Below are 18,192 nucleotides of genomic sequence, written 5' to 3'. Positions count from 1 at the left end.
AGCCTTCACAGCATTAAACTTCATATGCAAATGTCTAAAGTTATCAAAGTTTCATATACGATTATTACAGAACGAATATTAATTAGATGACGAACTTCTTCATAAATAATTTCATAAGCTCATGTATATTTTTGATTTGGCTAAACTTGCAAAAATTTACCACTCATGCAATGTGTCAGGGTATTGGGCTGAGTTTCTTTGTCATACAGATTACCTTGGGCCAAAATGTATGAGCCCAAAACTTTCCCCGGGTAAGGCCCAAATCCAAGTCAATGATCCGATCATGAATATGGTATTTTACTGTTTCTAGTGTAATCGTATTAGATTCGAGGGTCTTCTGGAAATAACTTCTTCACTTATATTTAACGTATGGTATTGTCGAAAGAAAGTAATACTAATATCTAAGTAAATTGAGAAGAAAAGTAGAAATAATAGAAAATTATGATTTTTATAAAAAATTAAAACATAATATGCGCACTCACCCCCCTCCCTCTCGATATTTCCAAGTTGACACTCACTTCCATAATTTTTTCTTTTTATTTTTCTTCTCATCTATTGTCCCATTTTTCTCTCATTTTCAACTTCCATGGCGGATCAGCTTACAGATGATCAGATCTCTGAGTTCAAGGAAGCTTTCAGCCTTTTCGACAAAGATGGAGATGGTAAGCTAGCTCTTCATGACTATGCTTTCCATTCTTTTTTTCATACACCCAAAATTTACATGTTTTTGAAGAAAAAGAATGAATCTTTAATCGCTCTGAAGACACCCAAATTGATAAATCTTGAATTTTTTTGTTGTTTCTATCATATTTATGTGTTTATTCTTTCTGGACCTTGCCTAAAATTTTGATCCAAAAACTTTTATAGTCAATGGGTCTGAGTGATTGGTGATTGCTGTCTATTATGTATATGTGTAGTTGTAATTGTTTGAGCTGAAAGAAATGGATTTGTCTTAACGCGATTCGAAGGGCTAGATCCACATTTAGTGTTGCTATTTATTGACTAATTTGTGATCTATGATTGATTTGATGTTGAGTGAGGATAAGTGGATCTAATATTGTTGAGTGTTTCGGAATATCTTTGAAGCTATTGTTATCCTTCTTGAAAATGAGTGCAAACTTATCAAATGGAGAATTACAACAACATACCAAGACAAGTGATGACACTAGGTGGTTTCTCTACACCAGTCCTAGCCTTGGTGGATAGAGATATCCGGTACATGTTGCTGGTGGGAGGGGGTAGGTATCCGTAGAATTAGTCGAATGTGTGAAAGTTGGTCTAGACACCACAATTATCAAAAAAGAAAAGGTGAGGTCTGCGGGTAGAATGTACTAATGTACACATAGAGACATATTTTGATAGATTGTTTCATTCAATATTATATAGTTCGAAGGGAGGTAGTGGATGGGTTCTAGTCCCTCTCTTTCTGTATCTTTGCTTAATTCACATGAAAAGGGATCATATGAAGACATTCACTGCCAAGACCTAGCATCTTTTTGTGGTGAGGATGGTGGTAAATTTGTGTTACTAGGTGGAAAACTTACACTTCGTGGTGCGTGGAGATGGTCTTTCTATGTTGTTGGTGGAATATATTTGATAAAGATTTGATTTTTTTGATAACCAAGATATCCCTGAAACCAAGTGGTGCACAGTCTGAAACTTGGTAGATAATGAGATAGCACATTTACTCTTATCCACTTAAACACTAGGCTTTTGGCTGTGACAGGTTTGAACTTGATATGTCGATAAAAATTTGATTTTGAACCTGCTTTTACTTCAACTTGTTGTATAATTAGATGTCAGATTGACCTTTATGAAGCTGGTCAGCAGGTTAAGTATTCGTTGATATTGTTAACTTGTTTGATTGATTGTACCTGGGAACTTGAAACTTGAAACTATTTTGACAAATGGGTTATTATTTGAGGGTTGCATTAGAATGATCGGTTGAAAAGGTATTTGGCTCAAATCAGTTAACATTTCTTAGAAAGCTTGAATCCCTCTCATGTGTTTCTTGGCTATGGTTCCTACTGTCGATTCTTGATTTTTTCTTTGTTTTGCTTAATGATGGATATAATCAATTTTGTTCAATGTGGTAACTCGTTCATAACGGGATTGTATGATTCTCATTTCCCCTACAACACTTTAGCTTGTAAGAAAGCTTATGCTAGTCTTTTTGGGAAACTTTTTACTCAGATTGTAAAGAAAATATGGTCCGACTAGAACCATCTTCAGACATTTTGGCAAAGTCACTTTTCCTGAGACATTACTGATGTTCCCTATCTATATTTATATCTATACAGCAGTTAGTTCTCTTTTTTTTGATAACTGTGGTGCCTGGAGCCTCTGGGACAACTTTCACGCACCTTGACTGATTCCACGGGATACTTGCCACCTTCCACTGTCAACAAGTATCATGTACCTCTGTCAACCAAGGCTATAACTAGGCTAGAACAAATGGGAAGAATCAGTTAGTGTTTTGTCTCTATTGGGAATTCAACCTGAGACCTCATGGTGCTCAAGCCACATCATTGACCACTAAGCAACATCATTGGGTGCTACAGCAGTTAGTTCATTATACTGGTGCAGACTCAAGCTTTTCTATCAATAATATTTACTTATGTTACAGTTACTTTTTCTCAAAAGAAAGTATATATATGTATACATACACACACACACATTTATGTTTGCTTTTGTTACCAACTAGCTGATAAATATATCCTTAGAAAGTTTCAGACTTTGGTAGTATTATATTAGCGAATTTAGTTGTGACACCCAAACCTGACCAGCTGCTTTTGGTTGGAATGACTGCATCTTTTGGTTGAAATAGATTATTGACGAACCTGATTTCCCGGAGGGGAAGAAGCAAGAAACACTACCAACTTGACCCTTAGCTTGAGTATCATATTAGATTTTCTACTGAAATCCCCTTTTGGAGGGGAAGGATGGTTGATAGTGGGGACGATTTAGAAGATATAATTAGAGGACATGTATGGTTAGGTTCCAGTTTTTGTATACTTGGTGGAATCTGGCGTATCTTAACCAAATCCTTCGTGTTGGCTCGATGAAAATAAAATTTGGTCTGTCCTCCCATTGAAAAGATTTTCCCTGTTTTTCCTATATATTTTATAATTTTGAGTCATGGATGCGGTTAATGGTGTGTTAGTTTTGTTCAGCTATTCTCGTTGTTTCGTGCTTGTCTAGAACTTTTCTGGGAGAATGAATAAGTTAAGAAATAAAAACTTTTTGAGTACTGTTGTAAGATTTGTAACACAATATCAATACATTTTTTCATAATTATTGCCAAATTTTTCTACAGGTTGCATCACCACTAAGGAGCTTGGAACCGTGATGCGTTCGTTGGGACAAAATCCAACTGAGGCTGAGCTTCAAGACATGATCAATGAAGTTGATGCTGATGGAAATGGAACCATTGACTTCCCCGAGTTCCTTAACTTGATGGCTCGGAAGATGAAAGACACTGATTCTGAGGAGGAGCTGAAGGAAGCTTTCCGGGTGTTTGACAAGGATCAGAATGGATTCATTTCTGCAGCTGAGCTACGCCATGTCATGACAAACCTAGGCGAGAAGCTTACAGATGAAGAGGTTGACGAGATGATTCGTGAAGCTGACGTGGATGGTGATGGACAGATCAACTATGACGAGTTCGTCAAGGTCATGATGGCCAAGTGAGAACTGATCAACTCAACTTACCTAAATTCGGTTATTTTGAACCTTATTACAATTGAGGATTTTATGTTTTTTATTCTGCGCGACTAATTTTGTTGATATTTCAGATTCTTGTGTATTCGTTCTTGTTATTTTTTACTTAATATACGTTATCGTCTTCCATTTTTCTCTGAAAATGCTCCAAGTTTTTTAAGCCTGCAAGTTCATCACGTGGAAATTTAGTTAGTTCGTATATTGTGTAAATATGAAGTAATCGAATTAAAAATACACTTATTTTGAAATAGACGACTAAATCTGAATTAACATGTGTCACATCTTTGTTTACATTAATGATCAAATTGCCTCTACTAAAGTCTTTATACTAATCAACTAAAGTTTTCTAAATCCATGGAATTTAGAGTAAAGAGTAAGCTGTAATCACATCGAAGTGAAAGGGATATGATTGTTAATTAACTTCCATTTGAAATTTTCATCATGCAAGGACTTGACAATCCTTTACCTCACAAACATCAAACCATTTCCCCCAAGCAGGCCTTCACTATACATCCCTCATTCACTTCTAATTGTCCGAAGCCTTATCCAAAAACGAGTTCATGGAACATGAGCAGAGATTGTTGTTCATGGGACGGAGTCATATGCCTGGACATGTCATTGAACTTGACCCAAAATGTTGCAGCGATGCTCGAGTATTAGATTACTTGACTTTTCCCCTTTTCTCTCTCCTTTTTATTATAAAATTCGCAAGTAATTTATTTAAATATGGAAATTCAAAGTTGAAGAAATAATGTCTGTTAAGTAGCTTTCACTGAAATTTCCACAACAAGACTTAATGCAATTACATGATAATTCAAAGAACTGCATTAATACTTCTAGATAATTGGAGGGACACTCTGTGCAAAAACTTGACTTGTGTTGAACAATATTAAATCCTAAGTTATAGTTCATTGAAATCCAAATAGTAAAATTCAAATATGATGAGCAAACTACTTCAGTTTTTCACTCTTTTATATCTCCTTACAGTTACTTTTGCTTCGATCGAGGAAGCAACTTCCCTCCTGAAATGGAAAGCAACTTTCAAGAACCAGAACAACTCCTTATTCGCTTCATGGACACCAAGTTCTAACTCATGCTGTGGCTGGTACGGAGTTATATGCTTAAATGGTAGGGTAAACAGGTTGAATATTACAAATTCTAGTGTCATTGGTACCCTCTATGCTTTTCCGTTTTCATCTCTCCTTTTCCTTGAATATTTTGAACTTAGCCTGAACAATTTTTCAGGAACCATTCCCCCTGAGATTGGTAATCTCACTAATCTTGTCTATCTTGACTTCTCCATGAATCAGATTTCAGGCACAATTCCGCCACAAATCGGCTCCCTAGCCAAGCTTGAGACCCTCCACATCTTTGACAACCATTTAAGTGGTCCCATTCCGCGAGAAATAGGTTACCTAAGGTCTCTAACTGAGTTAGCTTTGTATACCAATTTTCTTAATGGTTCTATTCCTGCTTCGTTGGGGAATTTGAACAACTTGTCCTATTTGTATCTTTATAATAATCACCTTTCTGGCTCTATTCCTAAAGAAATAGGAAGACTTGTCAATGTTGTTAAAGTTTATCTTGAAACAAACCAATTAACAGGTCATATCCCTCCAGAAATAGGCAACTTGACCAATGCAAAATTGTTCTCTGCTCCCTTCAATGAATTATCTGGTTCCATTCCTGTAGAAATAGGGAAGATGAAGTCACTTCAGGAATTAATATTACATACAAACAATCTTTCTGGTATAATTCCAACAACTATAGGTGACTTAACTGAGCTCAAATATCTTCAACTTTATGATAATCAACTCTCTGGCCTGATTCCTGGAGAGATGGGGAATCTGAAAAACCTCAATGCTCTGGAATTATTCAATAATCAACTATTTGGCCTAATCCCTAGTGAGTTGGGGAATCTTAGTATCCTCTATCATCTGACATTATCCAATAATCAACTCACTGGTGCAATTCCTTCTTCCTTTGGTAATTTGAGAAACTTGCGGGTGCTGTATCTCCATGACAACAATCTGATTGAGGAAATTCCTTCATCTATATGCAATTTGACATTCCTCATGTTCCTGCAGTTGTCGAGAAACAACTTGAAAGGAAAAATTCTGCAATGTTTGGCTAATATCACTACTCTCCAGTTTGTGACACTGTCACATAATAATCTCAGTGGAGAGCTCCCTTTATCTATTTGCGATTTAACATCACTACAAGTTCTAGATTTAAGTGGAAATGATCTGAATGGAGCGATCCCGCAATGTTTTGGCAACTTCAGTGGTCATCTTGAGGTTCTTGATATGCAGCACAACAATCTTTCTGGGACTCTTCCAATGACTTTCAGAACTGGAACACTTAGAAGCTTCAACTTACATGGCAATAAACTAAAGGGGAAAATTCCTCAATCTTTGGCCAATTGCAAAGAGTTGCAAGTTCTTGATTTAGGAGATAACGACCTCAATGACATCTTCCCCATGTGGTTGGGAACTCTTCCTAAGTTGAGAGTTTTAAGCTTGAGATCGAATAAGTTGCATGGACCCATTAGAACTTTAGGAAGTGAAAACATGTTTCTTGAGCTTCAAATATTGGATGTCTCTTCCAATGACTTCACAGAAAACATACCTACGGGTTTGTTTCAACATTTGAAAGCCATGAAGACAATTGATCCATCAAAGAAGGCACCAAGTGATGGATATTACCAAGACACAGTAGCTGTCGTAACAAAGGGATTTGAGCGTGAAATTGTGAGTATCTTGTATTTGTACACTGTTATTGACCTTTCAAGTAATAAATTTGGAGGGCAAATTCCAAGTATCATGGGGGATCTCATTGCAGTTCATACATTGAATTTATCACATAATGGATTCCAAGGTCAAATACCACCATCATTCGGAGATTTATCTTCAGTTGAATCATTGGACCTATCAGGAAACCAGCTTTCGGGAGAGATACCACAACAACTGGCTTCTCTTACGTCTCTTTCATTCTTAAACCTCTCCCATAATCATCTCCGAGGATGCATTCCTCAAGGACCTCAATTTCACACTTTTGAGAGCAACTCATATGAAGAAAATGATGGATTACGTGGATTCCCTGTTTCAAAAAGTTGCAGCGATGCTGGGGTATTAGATACAAATGAAACCGTATCTGGAAGCAATTCTGAATTTCAGAGTGATTTCTGGAAAGGTGCTCTTATGGGGTATGGAAGTGGACTATGTATCGGATTATCCATAATATATTTCATGTTGTCAACTGGAAAACCGATATGGCTTGCAAGAATCATTCTAGAGATGGAGCACAAAATTATGAGAGGAAGGAAGAAGAAGCATCAAAGGCAAAGGAATTACAGAAGAAGAAACAATCATTTCTAAGTTTTGATTTCAGGTAACTAAAATATTTTGATTACAGCGAGGATCTAGTGTCTATGGAAGTGGATAAAGGGAAGAAGAAGTTGTGTTTCAAAAAGTTGCAGCGAAGGCAAAGGAATTGCAGAAGAAGAAATAATCACTAATGATACTACTGTTGTTTCTTCAGGGAAAAGATGGATTAAGTTAGATGTATTATCGTTATTTTAATCCTGTTTGCATAAAGTGTGTAGCAATATTTGGCCATGAAAATTGAGGTTGAGATGATCTTTAATGACAAGTTATATGCAATAGAAAATCTTATGCCAGCTACAATTAGTTCACTGAATTCCAAAATAATAAACCACAAAAAACAAGAACCTATCGAGGAAGGGACGAGAGATATTTGTTATTTTGTTCTCTGTCTTCCAAAAGATGCATTGGTGGTGAATTGCCTTTCAGTTTGCACATTAATCCTTTTGTGATTAAAAAAACATTATGAACATAAAATCACCAAAAAGATGAGGTGAAGAAACGAGAAAATGCATTGCTCTATTGTACAACAGAGGAGAGGTTAAAGGAAGTTTGAACATTGAGCAGGTCTATAAACAGTGGAAATCTTAAAGCAGCCACACTGAGAAAGCTCTAGAAAGATTTGATTGTAAACACGGAGTGGTCACCTCTTCAGTGGCTTGTAGAGAACAACTGTGACATATTTGGACTGGAATCTATGCGTTAAACCAAGAGCAACAACGGATTGAGAAGCCCATCCTTTCTCTATAAAGAGGTGATTAAGTACTACGTGCTGGGGTTTTGGAGAAGAAGGTGCTTCTTCTGAGTTTTCAGAACCAAGAACAGTTAGATGAAGTTGCGGTGGAACTGCCACTGGCTCCTTTTCAAAATCCTCCTCTCCCATCAAAGCTTGCGCATAGCTAGAGTCAGGTGATGGTGGGGCCTCAAACTCTGCAACACTTTCGAGGTTCTCTGGAACATTGTCCTGTATGAAGGACGTGTTATGAGCCAAACACATTATCAGGGAACAGCAAGTATATAGACTATAAAACACATGTTTATGCATTAATGTGCTGAAGTTATCAAAGATGCCTCCGCTGTGATAATGTATCAAAATGATCAGGAAACAGAACTCTCACTTACATTAACATCAAGAAGATTAAAGACAACGCCTGTCTCATCTGCTACACATGGAAGTTCTGGAATATATCTAACTTCCCCATCCACAATGAATTTGTAATGATATATACCCGATGGAAGGACCAAAAGAACGGTATAGTCCTTGCCTGATCTTTGGAGAATTTTCCTGCAAGCAAATATCATTAGTGGATACATTCAGAAACTCCATTAACAGGAATGATCACAGGCTAGTACTTGGTTGAATCAGAGTATACCTTGATGTCCAGTTGTCCCAAGATCCTTGGATAGCAACGTTATTACCACCATAACTCCATGTTATCAAAGTAGGTATGCCGCCCTCTAGTGAATGATCAGAGGCATCCTCGCATTCATTGCCCCACATTTGATTGCTAACAGGATTGCCATCCCCTCCTTGTAAAGGAACTACTGGCACCTGAAAGGATGATAAAGAGGAGTTTAGTCTCGAAACTAGTCAGTCGTAAGTATTTATGAGGTACGATTGGGGTGCCCAAGAAGCAATTAACTGCTCTGGTCTATCTCCAAGTTAACTAAAAATAAGAGGTGCTTGCTTGGGTAATTGCCAACCTCAGAGGGACATTATTCCCTTCTGTCCACTTTGAAAAGCCTAAATTTTGAGTGATAGTGCTGACTACAAAACATGAAGAATATTCATCATATATAAGGTGGAAAAAAAATCAGCCAAAGTGAATAAGAGTGAATTATTCAGAGCTGAAAAACTGTCACTTGACTACAGATTGACTAAGGTTTCACCAGTCCTACTAAGATTACAGCATAACATTTCTGCACCCGCCACCTGCTCCCGGATGCACTAGGTTCTTATACAGAAACATTATAGCTTGCTTGACTGGCATAAGTTCCTTTTGTTTTTTCATGTACCTTGCTAATATAAATTAGTTGTCTGTTTTACCCAACAAATAGACAGGCCATGAGATGCTTTCCCTTTTCCCATTTAACAGAGGGCTAGGCCAACACTCAGGCAAGCCCTATAATGCAAGCTTCCAACTAAACAGAAAGAAGAGTTCATTCAGCATTTTCCTGAAGGAAATTCACATAGGAATAGCATGAAAACCTAATAGAAGTGGAATGAAAATAGAGGATTCATATTACCGATCTGGGATCAGGATGTTGTAATGGTTGTTCCTATAGGTGTTTCAATTTAGTGTCAAGCAGAACACTTCATCGCTACTACATTGGGAAAACACAACAAATCACAGTTAAGCATATAATGAACAGCACTACAATCAATTTGCAACTCTCCCCTATAGATGCAGACACATCACCGCAACTCAAAGGCATACAGACAGGCAGTATAACATGCAGAGTAATTGCATAGGGTGTGGGTGTATCCACCACCTTAGCTGACCATCATACGATTAAACCATTTAAAAATGATTACTTCTTCCATCCTAATATGTTTGGCACATTTTCTAAAGAAGAGTCAACGAGACCAACTTTTGCAGTAAATCAGGCTAGATCAACTCATTTTTTGTAATTAAAATTTAGACATTTGGAAACAAAACAGAAAGTACTATAAGTTGTGATTCTCATCATATCAATATGGTAAGAAGTGCACTTAAATAAAAAGAAATCATAGATGTTTTGAAGGGCAAATGATTCATCTTTTCTCAAGTATATACCCCATGGCGAGCAAACTTTATATGTGGAAAAGACAGAACACTGTAAATGGCACAGACCCTACACTGCATTCGCTCATCATTTGCTAGATTACTTAAATACTTAAATGGAGACAAGTCCATTCTTTTGTGTTTTCTGGTACTTGTAAAGATATGATACTTAGTTTAAATCAACCCAAAAAACCTAGCTCACCCAAGTCCATATAAGCAGACCATCCGTTCATTATACAACCAAAGTGGAACTCTAACCACCCCTTCACGAACAGGTCCAACTGTAGTGTGGGCAAGGAGCTTGAATGCGCATGGATCCAACTCTATACCATGTAAAGTTATGACATTTGAGTATAACTCAACCCCCAAAACTAGCTCACTAAGAGAGGATTGCTCAAATTCATATAAACAAAGCCAATACCCAGCTCGGATACCAAGTAAAATATACGATACTAATGCCTAATTCATCCCAAAAAGCTAGCTCATTAAGCATTGCCAGTCCCTCCCCTCTCCAACTAACATAGGACTCTAACAGTACACTAATATTGATCAAAACCCTGTCCTTCCTTTAAAAAATACATTTTTAAGACAAAATTCTTAGTTTGAATCTCCAAAAAGGTAAAAAAAGTTTACATATTGAACAAATGAACTATATCTAAAGCTCAAATTAGACCTCATTTGAGCTCTACTCCACACCAAATCCTAAATCCCCTTTGAATCACCAACACCACAAACAAACACATACACATATACTATTTCATATGTATATATAATAAATAGGATAAAATGAGCATAAAAATGGAAACCTGAGGTCCGAACAAGAGAGGTGAAGCTGAACGATGTGGACTCTGCGGAGGAGAATTGACCATCAAGTCAGCCGAAGGCACTCGCGAGTTCAGAGCGTGGTGATCTTCTACTATTCCAGATTCAACATTAGATCTTCTTCCCGATACCTGACCGTCGCCGTCGCCGTCTCCGGCGGCGCCGTCTTCTCTGGCGTTCGCATTCCCCATGTCTTCCCAATAATGCTAGTGAATATACATATGTATATTTTGTATGTATATGTAGAGAGAGAAAGTAATAAGAGTCACGTTCTCGTGTTTATATATATACAGTAAAAGATAAGGCACACTATTGAACTTATTTACAATAATGCCCTCAGTTGACTTTTTTCTTCCTTCTACTTTCGCTTAAAAACACCTCGACTAATCTATAAAATAATACAAAAAATGCAATGAAATATATGTCAATCTTATTCTTATTTCTTAAGAAATAAAAATGAATTGTTTCAAAAAGACTCTTCATTGGAGGGCAGATAATTTACAAAATAATGCAACAAATATATTGAAATATACGTAAATCTTATTTTTACTTATTACGAAATAAAAAAAATATTTTAAATACTCTTGATCGAAGAGCGAGTGGAAAAGGGTAGAAATGGAAAGTGAAAAAATATAAAAGGAAAACTTAGAGGATAAATATTGATGACATGGAGAGATCAAAATGGTTGATAAAGGATAAGTACAAAATGGAAGGTGTAGATTTACTAAATTTTATAAATGTGCATATATTATCTTCTTTAGGTGTGTGCCCACGTTGCTTTGGGAGCACAATGATAGTGATAGCCTCCAAGTATTATTATTATCAACAATTAATAATAAAGAAAATAGGACAAAATTATTTTTTTGAACTTTTAATATCATCAAATGAAAAAGAAAAGTTAATGTGGAGAATAAAATATGAAATTCCGATTTGACTATATATTAATAATTTATTCAATGTGATTTCATGAGTTGAGTAAAAAGAATATAGACTGTATGCAAACGTTACGCTCATCTAGTAGAAATAAAGACCATAGATCTTGGGTGACAACAACTGTATATCAGCCAAAATTTGTGATATACATGCTAAAGATACATGACACCAGGTTGAACAATGGGGCCTTAAGAGAACAATTTTCTATTTTTTTGGCATATCATAAGTTCAACAAAACTCTACTTCAGAAGTAGAAAAAACCATGACTACAAGAAAGCATTGCTAACCAACAAGATTTATGGTCTATTACTGTTTTGAGTTGGTAGCATTTCTAACAGAGTTCCAAATTTGGACAACCGATTCTGCAACACGAGGGAGCACTTGAAGAAGGCCACCAGAGGCCATCCCGATGGCGAGGGTTTGAGGGTAGCCTGGCTTGGAATCAACTTTCATGTCAAGGCTGAGCAGTCGAGCATTGATAACATCGAGTTTTCTAGAGGTTTCAGATGACACATTCCTATTATTATTGCGATTCTTGTCATTTCGAGAGGTGCTGATCACCCTGAAAAGAGCACCCTGGAGATCCTCAATGACCTTATAGGAAGCTTCTTGAGAGTCAACGCCTTGTGATTCATAGTGTGATACAAGCTCTCTCGCGCTTGGCAACTTTCTTGTCACCTTCTTTTTGCTGCTCTCATTATTGTTGGTGGATGCCGTAGTATCAGTCTCTTTTATCTCCTCCTTCTCATTTCGAATTGGTTGTGATGGTTTTGCCATTACCTTTTTGCTTTTTCCCTCGGTTTCTCTCTGATTTCCACTGTTTCAGATTAAGCCTGAGCAACAGGAAGAAAGAAAATTAAATAGAAAGTGGCACAATCAAATTAGCTAATTGAAGCATGCATTGAACTTAATGAATCAGCCAAAACAAATATTTGACAACAACTCTGTAGGAAGCAATGCAAGATAAGAATGAATCATATATAAGAGCGTAAAGTCTAGCATATTTTTAATATTTATACTAAAATTAACCAGTAATCAAGTGAATACATGAATATATTGTTCAGAAATTCGCAACGGCAAACAGAGAACAAATTGCAGATATCAGTAATGTCATGGATTAATATAGCAGGACAGAGCATGAGAAAATGTAAAAAACATTCACAAAGTAAGAGCATAAGCCAAGTGAACAAAGGAAAGAGACCCCTTTTTTCTTTCTCAAAATACAAGAAGAAATCAAAAGCAAATTTCGTATATTGAATCGCGAGAAGATCCTTCAAGTGAAAAGATAATGCATGACAGATAAGAGATAACACCACCAGCTCGTCTGAGACAGGTAATTGATAAAGTGAATTCAAATAAGCCATTTTCACCAGTAGCTACTATACAGTTTTGAATCAGAGCAAACTCTATCCCCCTCAAACAACTCATACTTCAAGAGAATGACCCTCTTTATTTCACCCTCTAATGTACATGCATGAATAAATTGTTCAGAAATACTTAAATAAACCACCTGCAAGTGTTATTTCCAGTAAACCAGTCAATAAAGTCATGAGATCATAAGATGTCACTGATCATAAGGCGCAACATCTCAAAGCTATTTTCCACTTAACTAATTGAAAATGAAGCCACACACTTAACAAATGAAAAAGGAAGGCACATATGGAGTGGGAACAGTGCTGAAATTGAATTTGATCATTTACAAACGCTGAAAGAAATTCATCTAAGTGTGGTCATCTTGCAGGTGCAACATGAAATATTCAAAATTAATGTTTTGATCTTAATTTTCAAAATAGCTACAGAGAACACCATATTGAAGATAATAAGCATTTTCATACTGCATTGATAATATTACTATTCTACTCAATACTCCCTCTAGACCATTTTCCTCCAATAGGAACATAGAACTACCAGAGCGGTTTCCCTGAAACAAAACAAGCCTATGTTGTATCAAAACTATAGGAAAAAAAAGCTTCCTTTGCTCGTATAGTAGCAAATTAAGGTTGAATCCATGAAATTTGAGCCACTAAAGAGGTGAGCAAACTTATGCTTATTGGACAGGTAATTGAAGAAAGTTAATCTGCATCAAATCACAATATGAGACGGAAGTTAATTTGTTTCGACTCACAAGGAACCAACACAAAACATTAATGTAGGACTGGCATATATTATCTGCGCCACAACTGAAAAGGTCACATAAAGATAAGATTTCATTGCTAGAATTGAAACTAGTATAGATAAACCTCAAAAGACATGAGCTTGCAACAAGTGAAAGACATTGAATTGCATATCTACTCATTACGTATTAAAAGGAATGCAAACGAGAAAACAAGAAAATACACAAAGACGTATCAGTCAATCAACCAACTATGTCTCAATCCCAACCTAGTTGAAGTCAACTATAAAAATCCTCTATTACATTTTGCTCTATCAGGTCCATTTCACTCTCAATGTAGTGCCTACCTAAGTTTACAACACTAATTTTGCTGCTTTTACTCGAGCATTGTATGATTATGCCTCACTCATCATCTCCAACTTCAAATACAATGTAAGTGATGACAATTCTTGCCACAACCACAAAGTTGCTACATTATCGACCTAAAAATCCCATGTTCAAGAAGTAAAAATCCCATCTTTTTAGAAATATAAAGAGAACACTATGCACATATAAGCTCAATCTGTACAAGGGGCGAAGCTAGAGTGTACAAAGCAGGTACATACAAATTATTAATTCAAAACTCAAAACTACTAAATTCCGAACCCATAAACTTCAAATTTTGACTCCGAGGAGTCAAAAGAATCAAAACCCTTTTTGCTTTAGAGCTTTAATATCGAATTCCATACCTGCCAAGACGCTTGCCGGAAAGTTGGCCGGAGATTTTGTGACTGAAGCCGGCAGCTAGGGGATAAGGAATGGAGTTTTATTTATATGAGAGGGAAATAAGAAATATTTGGGGAAAATTGCACTTTGCATCCTTCTTATGTAAGTTTGAAACATACAAGTCCTTGTAGTTTCATTATATGTGTTTTGGTTCTCTAAAAGTGTGTGATTTATAAAAATGAACTCTATAAAAGGGCAATAGAACTTTTGGTCATGCTTAACAATTTTTTTTTTATAAAAACAATAACCGCTATATTTTATTTAGATATGCAACTTGTATAAAATGATTTGCAACAACTCATTTTCTTTTACAATTTTAATAATTTGTGAATTGTTTATGATTTACCTACTTCATTGTAAGCTTGTAATCTTTTTGAGGGATTTTTTTCTTCTTCTTAGTATATAGTTTTGTTTACTTGTAAAGAACATGTAAATGTGTAACACATGGGGAAAAAAAGACAAAAATTTAAAAACCCATTTTTGATTCTAGAATGATAAGAATTTCTTTAATAAAAAATGTACAAAGACATGGTGTGAATGATAGAGAGCTACTAAATTTGCTAACATTTGGAGAAACACATTTCCCTTTTAGTTCATTTGAAATTTCCATTGAAAAATACAACATATTAACATTCCTTGTTAGTTCCTTTGAAAAGGAATATCTTTGTCCATATCATTTTTTTGCAAAAATCTTTAGTTTCAACTTTTCACGTAGACCATATGTTAAGTTTAGAGATGAGAAATGAGAATCGAAAGAGGTATATTCAACAAAGTTGTTGACTGCATTAGTGATGATATAAAGTGGCAAATACTGTATTGGTACAATGAAGTCTGCCTATATATATATATATCTATGTAGCCTTTTCTTGATTTTCACAGCCAATTTACTCTAAAACTCTTTGATGCTAAACATGGGGTCTAGCCAATTCTCATTTCTGTTCTTTCTCTGTTTCTGTCAGCTTTCTTTTTGTTCATCCATACCTCATATATGCCGCAAAGACCAAAGCTCCGCTCTTCTAGAATTCAAGAGAACACTTATCGTAGATACCTCATTAGTTACATGTAGTTCCTACTCTTATACGAGTTCATGGAATATGAGCATAGATTGTTGCTCATGGGATGGAGTCGTATGCAATGAGCCGACTGGTCATGTCATTGAACTTAATCTTAGTTGCAGTGGTCTTGTAGGAAAGATTGATTCCAATAGCAGCCTCTTCCTACTCTCTTATCTGCAAAGGCTCGACCTTTCTTCTAATAACTTCTGTAATACTAACATCTCGCCTGAATTTGGCAGGTTCTCGAGCTTGACATATCTTGATCTTTCTGACTCCTATTTCTCAGGTCATATCCCTTCTGAAATCTCTCACCTTTCCAAGTTACAGTCTCTTTATTTCTCAGGAGAAACGCTTCAATTTGGACCTCACGATTTTGAAATGCTCCTTCAGAATTTGACTCAATTAAGAGAGCTTCATCTTACTTCCATAAACATCTCTTCCACTATTCCTCCGAATTTTTCTTCTCATTTAACAACTCTGAGCCTTGGATCTACAGGACTGTATGGGATAATACCTGAGAGTATTTTTCACCTTCCCAGACTGGAAACACTTGTCTTACAAAATAATGATCAGCTCAGTGGTTATTTTCCAAAGACGAAATGGAACAGCAGTGCATCTCTCGTAGAGTTAGATCTCAGTGGCGTGAATTTTTCTTGTCATTTGCCTGAGTCTGTCGGTTATCTAACCTCACTGCATTCTTTGTCTCTTAAAAAATGCAACCTTCGAGGGCCTATTCCTGAATCTCTTTCGAATCTCACACACATATTGGATATGGACCTTTCAGATAACTCCCTAAATGGAACCATACCATCAGGGATGTTCTCTCTTCCGTCACTCAATCGTTTAGTCTTGAGTAATAACCACGTTTCTGGTATGTTTGAGGATTCCAAGTCCAATTCACTAACCTGGATTGATTTAAGCAATAATCAGCTGCAAGGCCATCTTCCCAATTCAATTCAAAACCTTGTGAACCTAACAGGCCTTATTCTTTCTCTCAATAATTTGAGTGGCCATGTGGATGTCAGCTTCTTTGCTGACCTCAAGCAGCTTTGTTATCTTGATCTTTCATATAATCGTATTGCATTTACCAACGAGAACAAACATAATGTTACTTTGCCAGGATCTCTTATGAGCTTACGGTTGGCTGCATGTGAAGTGAAAGAATTGGAGTTTCTAAGATCCGCAAAGCTTCTTTGGCATTTGGATCTTTCAAATAATAAGATTGAAGGGAAAATCCCAGATTGGGCATGGTCTAACTGGATGTATTCATTGAAACATCTTAATTTATCCCACAACATGCTGGAAAGTGTTGAGTCAATTCCTCTTCAATCTGCAAATGTCATTGATTTGCGGTTCAAGGTTCACTACCTATTCCACCAATGTCCACAAGATTCTTCTTAATATCCCATAATAATCTCAGCGGGGAGATTCCTTCGTCTATTTGCATCTCGACGTCACTGGTAATGCTAGATTTGGCAGGAAACAACTTGAAGGGAGCAATTCCGCTATGTTTGGGTAATATCAGTGCCCTCCAAGTTCTGGATATGCACCACAACAGTCTTTCAGGGACTCTTCCAACGACTTTTAGAACTGGAAGTGCACTCAAAAGCTTCAACTTTCATGGGAATAAGCTGGAGGGAAAAATCCCACGATCCTTGATCAACTGCCAACAACTCGAAGTTGTTGATTTAGGAGACAATCATCTCAACGACACATTCCCCGTGTGGTTGGGAGCTAAAGTCCTAAGCTTGAGATCCAATAAACTGCATGGAGCCATTAGGACTCTAACAACTGAAAACATGTTTCCTCAGCTTCAAATATTAGATCTCTCCTCCAATGCATTCACAAAAAACATACCACCGGGTTTGTTTCAACATTTGAAAGCCATGAGGACAGTTCATCAAACGCTGAACACACCAAGTGATGAAGGAAGTCGATATTACCAAGACACGGTAGCTTTCGTGACAAAGGGATTAAAATTTGAAGTTGTGAGAATCTTGTTTTTGTACACCAATGTTGATCTTTCAAACAACAAATTTGAAGGATATATTCCGAGTATTATGGGAGATCTCATTGCACTTCGTGTGCTGAATATATCTCATAATCGATTACAAGGTCATATACCTCCGTCACTTGGAAGTTTATCCTTGGTTGAATCATTGGACCTGTCAAGTAACCATCTTGTAGGAGAGATACCAGCACGATTTTCTTCTCTTACATCTCTTGAAGTCTTAAATCTCTCCTACAATCATCTCGAAGGGTGCATTCCTCAAGGAAATCAATTTCATACCTTTGAGAACAATTCATATGAAGGCAACGATGGATTACGTGGATTTCCCTTCACAAGAAGTTGTGGCGATGATCGTGTATCAGGGACAAATCATGCCGTATCTGGACAGCTAGACGATGAAGAGAGCAATTCTGAATTCCTGTGTCATTTTTGGAAAGCTGCTCTTATGGGGTATGGAAGTGGGCTATGTATTGGATTATCCATAACATATTTCATGATTTCAACTGGAAACCTGAAATGGCTTGTAAGAATCATTGAAGAGCTGGAGCACAAAATTATGATGGCAAGGAGAAAGCAAAGGCCATTTGTTCTTCTTCTTCTTTTGGTATAACATTGTGATGTCTCT

At 36.6% G+C, this 18,192-nt stretch overlaps 5 protein-coding genes across 5 annotated transcripts; 3 read left to right on the top strand and 2 right to left on the bottom strand.

Annotated features, from left to right (window-relative positions):
* The first annotated feature begins 427 nt into the window (after positions 1-427).
* Positions 428-3,863, top strand: CaM5 (calmodulin 5). The gene is made up of 2 exons (NM_001324492.1): positions 428-662; positions 3,317-3,863. The coding sequence occupies exons 1-2, from the start codon at positions 587-589 to the stop codon at positions 3,688-3,690; spliced, it is 450 nt and encodes a 149-aa protein (NP_001311421.1). The 5' UTR covers positions 428-586; the 3' UTR covers positions 3,691-3,863.
* A 116-nt stretch (positions 3,864-3,979) lies between these two features.
* LOC101255572 (receptor-like protein Cf-9) lies at positions 3,980-7,403 on the top strand. The gene has a single exon (XM_004253093.5). The coding sequence runs from the start codon at positions 4,659-4,661 to the stop codon at positions 7,095-7,097; it is 2,439 nt and encodes an 812-aa protein (XP_004253141.1). The 5' UTR covers positions 3,980-4,658; the 3' UTR covers positions 7,098-7,403.
* A 123-nt stretch (positions 7,404-7,526) lies between these two features.
* Positions 7,527-10,901, bottom strand: GAL83 (SNF1 kinase complex anchoring protein). The gene is made up of 4 exons (NM_001279326.2): positions 10,675-10,901; positions 8,477-8,655; positions 8,226-8,388; positions 7,527-8,067 (listed from the first exon to the last, which is right to left on the bottom strand). Exons 1-4 carry the CDS (start codon positions 10,879-10,881, stop codon positions 7,747-7,749), a joined length of 870 nt encoding a protein of 289 aa, NP_001266255.2. The 5' UTR covers positions 10,882-10,901; the 3' UTR covers positions 7,527-7,746.
* A 783-nt stretch (positions 10,902-11,684) lies between these two features.
* LOC101251563 (uncharacterized) lies at positions 11,685-14,592 on the bottom strand. Its single transcript, XM_004252825.5, has 2 exons — positions 14,465-14,592; positions 11,685-12,456 (listed from the first exon to the last, which is right to left on the bottom strand). Exon 2 carries the CDS (start codon positions 12,398-12,400, stop codon positions 11,930-11,932), a length of 471 nt encoding a protein of 156 aa, XP_004252873.1. The 5' UTR covers positions 12,401-12,456; positions 14,465-14,592; the 3' UTR covers positions 11,685-11,929.
* A 686-nt stretch (positions 14,593-15,278) lies between these two features.
* On the top strand, positions 15,279-18,177 carry LOC101255869 (receptor-like protein Cf-9). Its single transcript, XM_069292269.1, has 2 exons — positions 15,279-16,862; positions 16,916-18,177. The coding sequence occupies exons 1-2, from the start codon at positions 15,404-15,406 to the stop codon at positions 18,175-18,177; spliced, it is 2,721 nt and encodes a 906-aa protein (XP_069148370.1). The 5' UTR covers positions 15,279-15,403.
* The last annotated feature ends 15 nt before the right edge of the window (positions 18,178-18,192 follow it).

The sequence above is a fragment of the Solanum lycopersicum genome, chromosome 12 (assembly GCF_036512215.1).
Source record: "Solanum lycopersicum chromosome 12, SLM_r2.1".
Taxonomy (NCBI): Eukaryota; Viridiplantae; Streptophyta; class Magnoliopsida; order Solanales; family Solanaceae; genus Solanum; species Solanum lycopersicum.
Note: the sequence above shows the minus strand (reverse complement) of the source record. Positions and strands in the feature narration are given on the sequence as shown.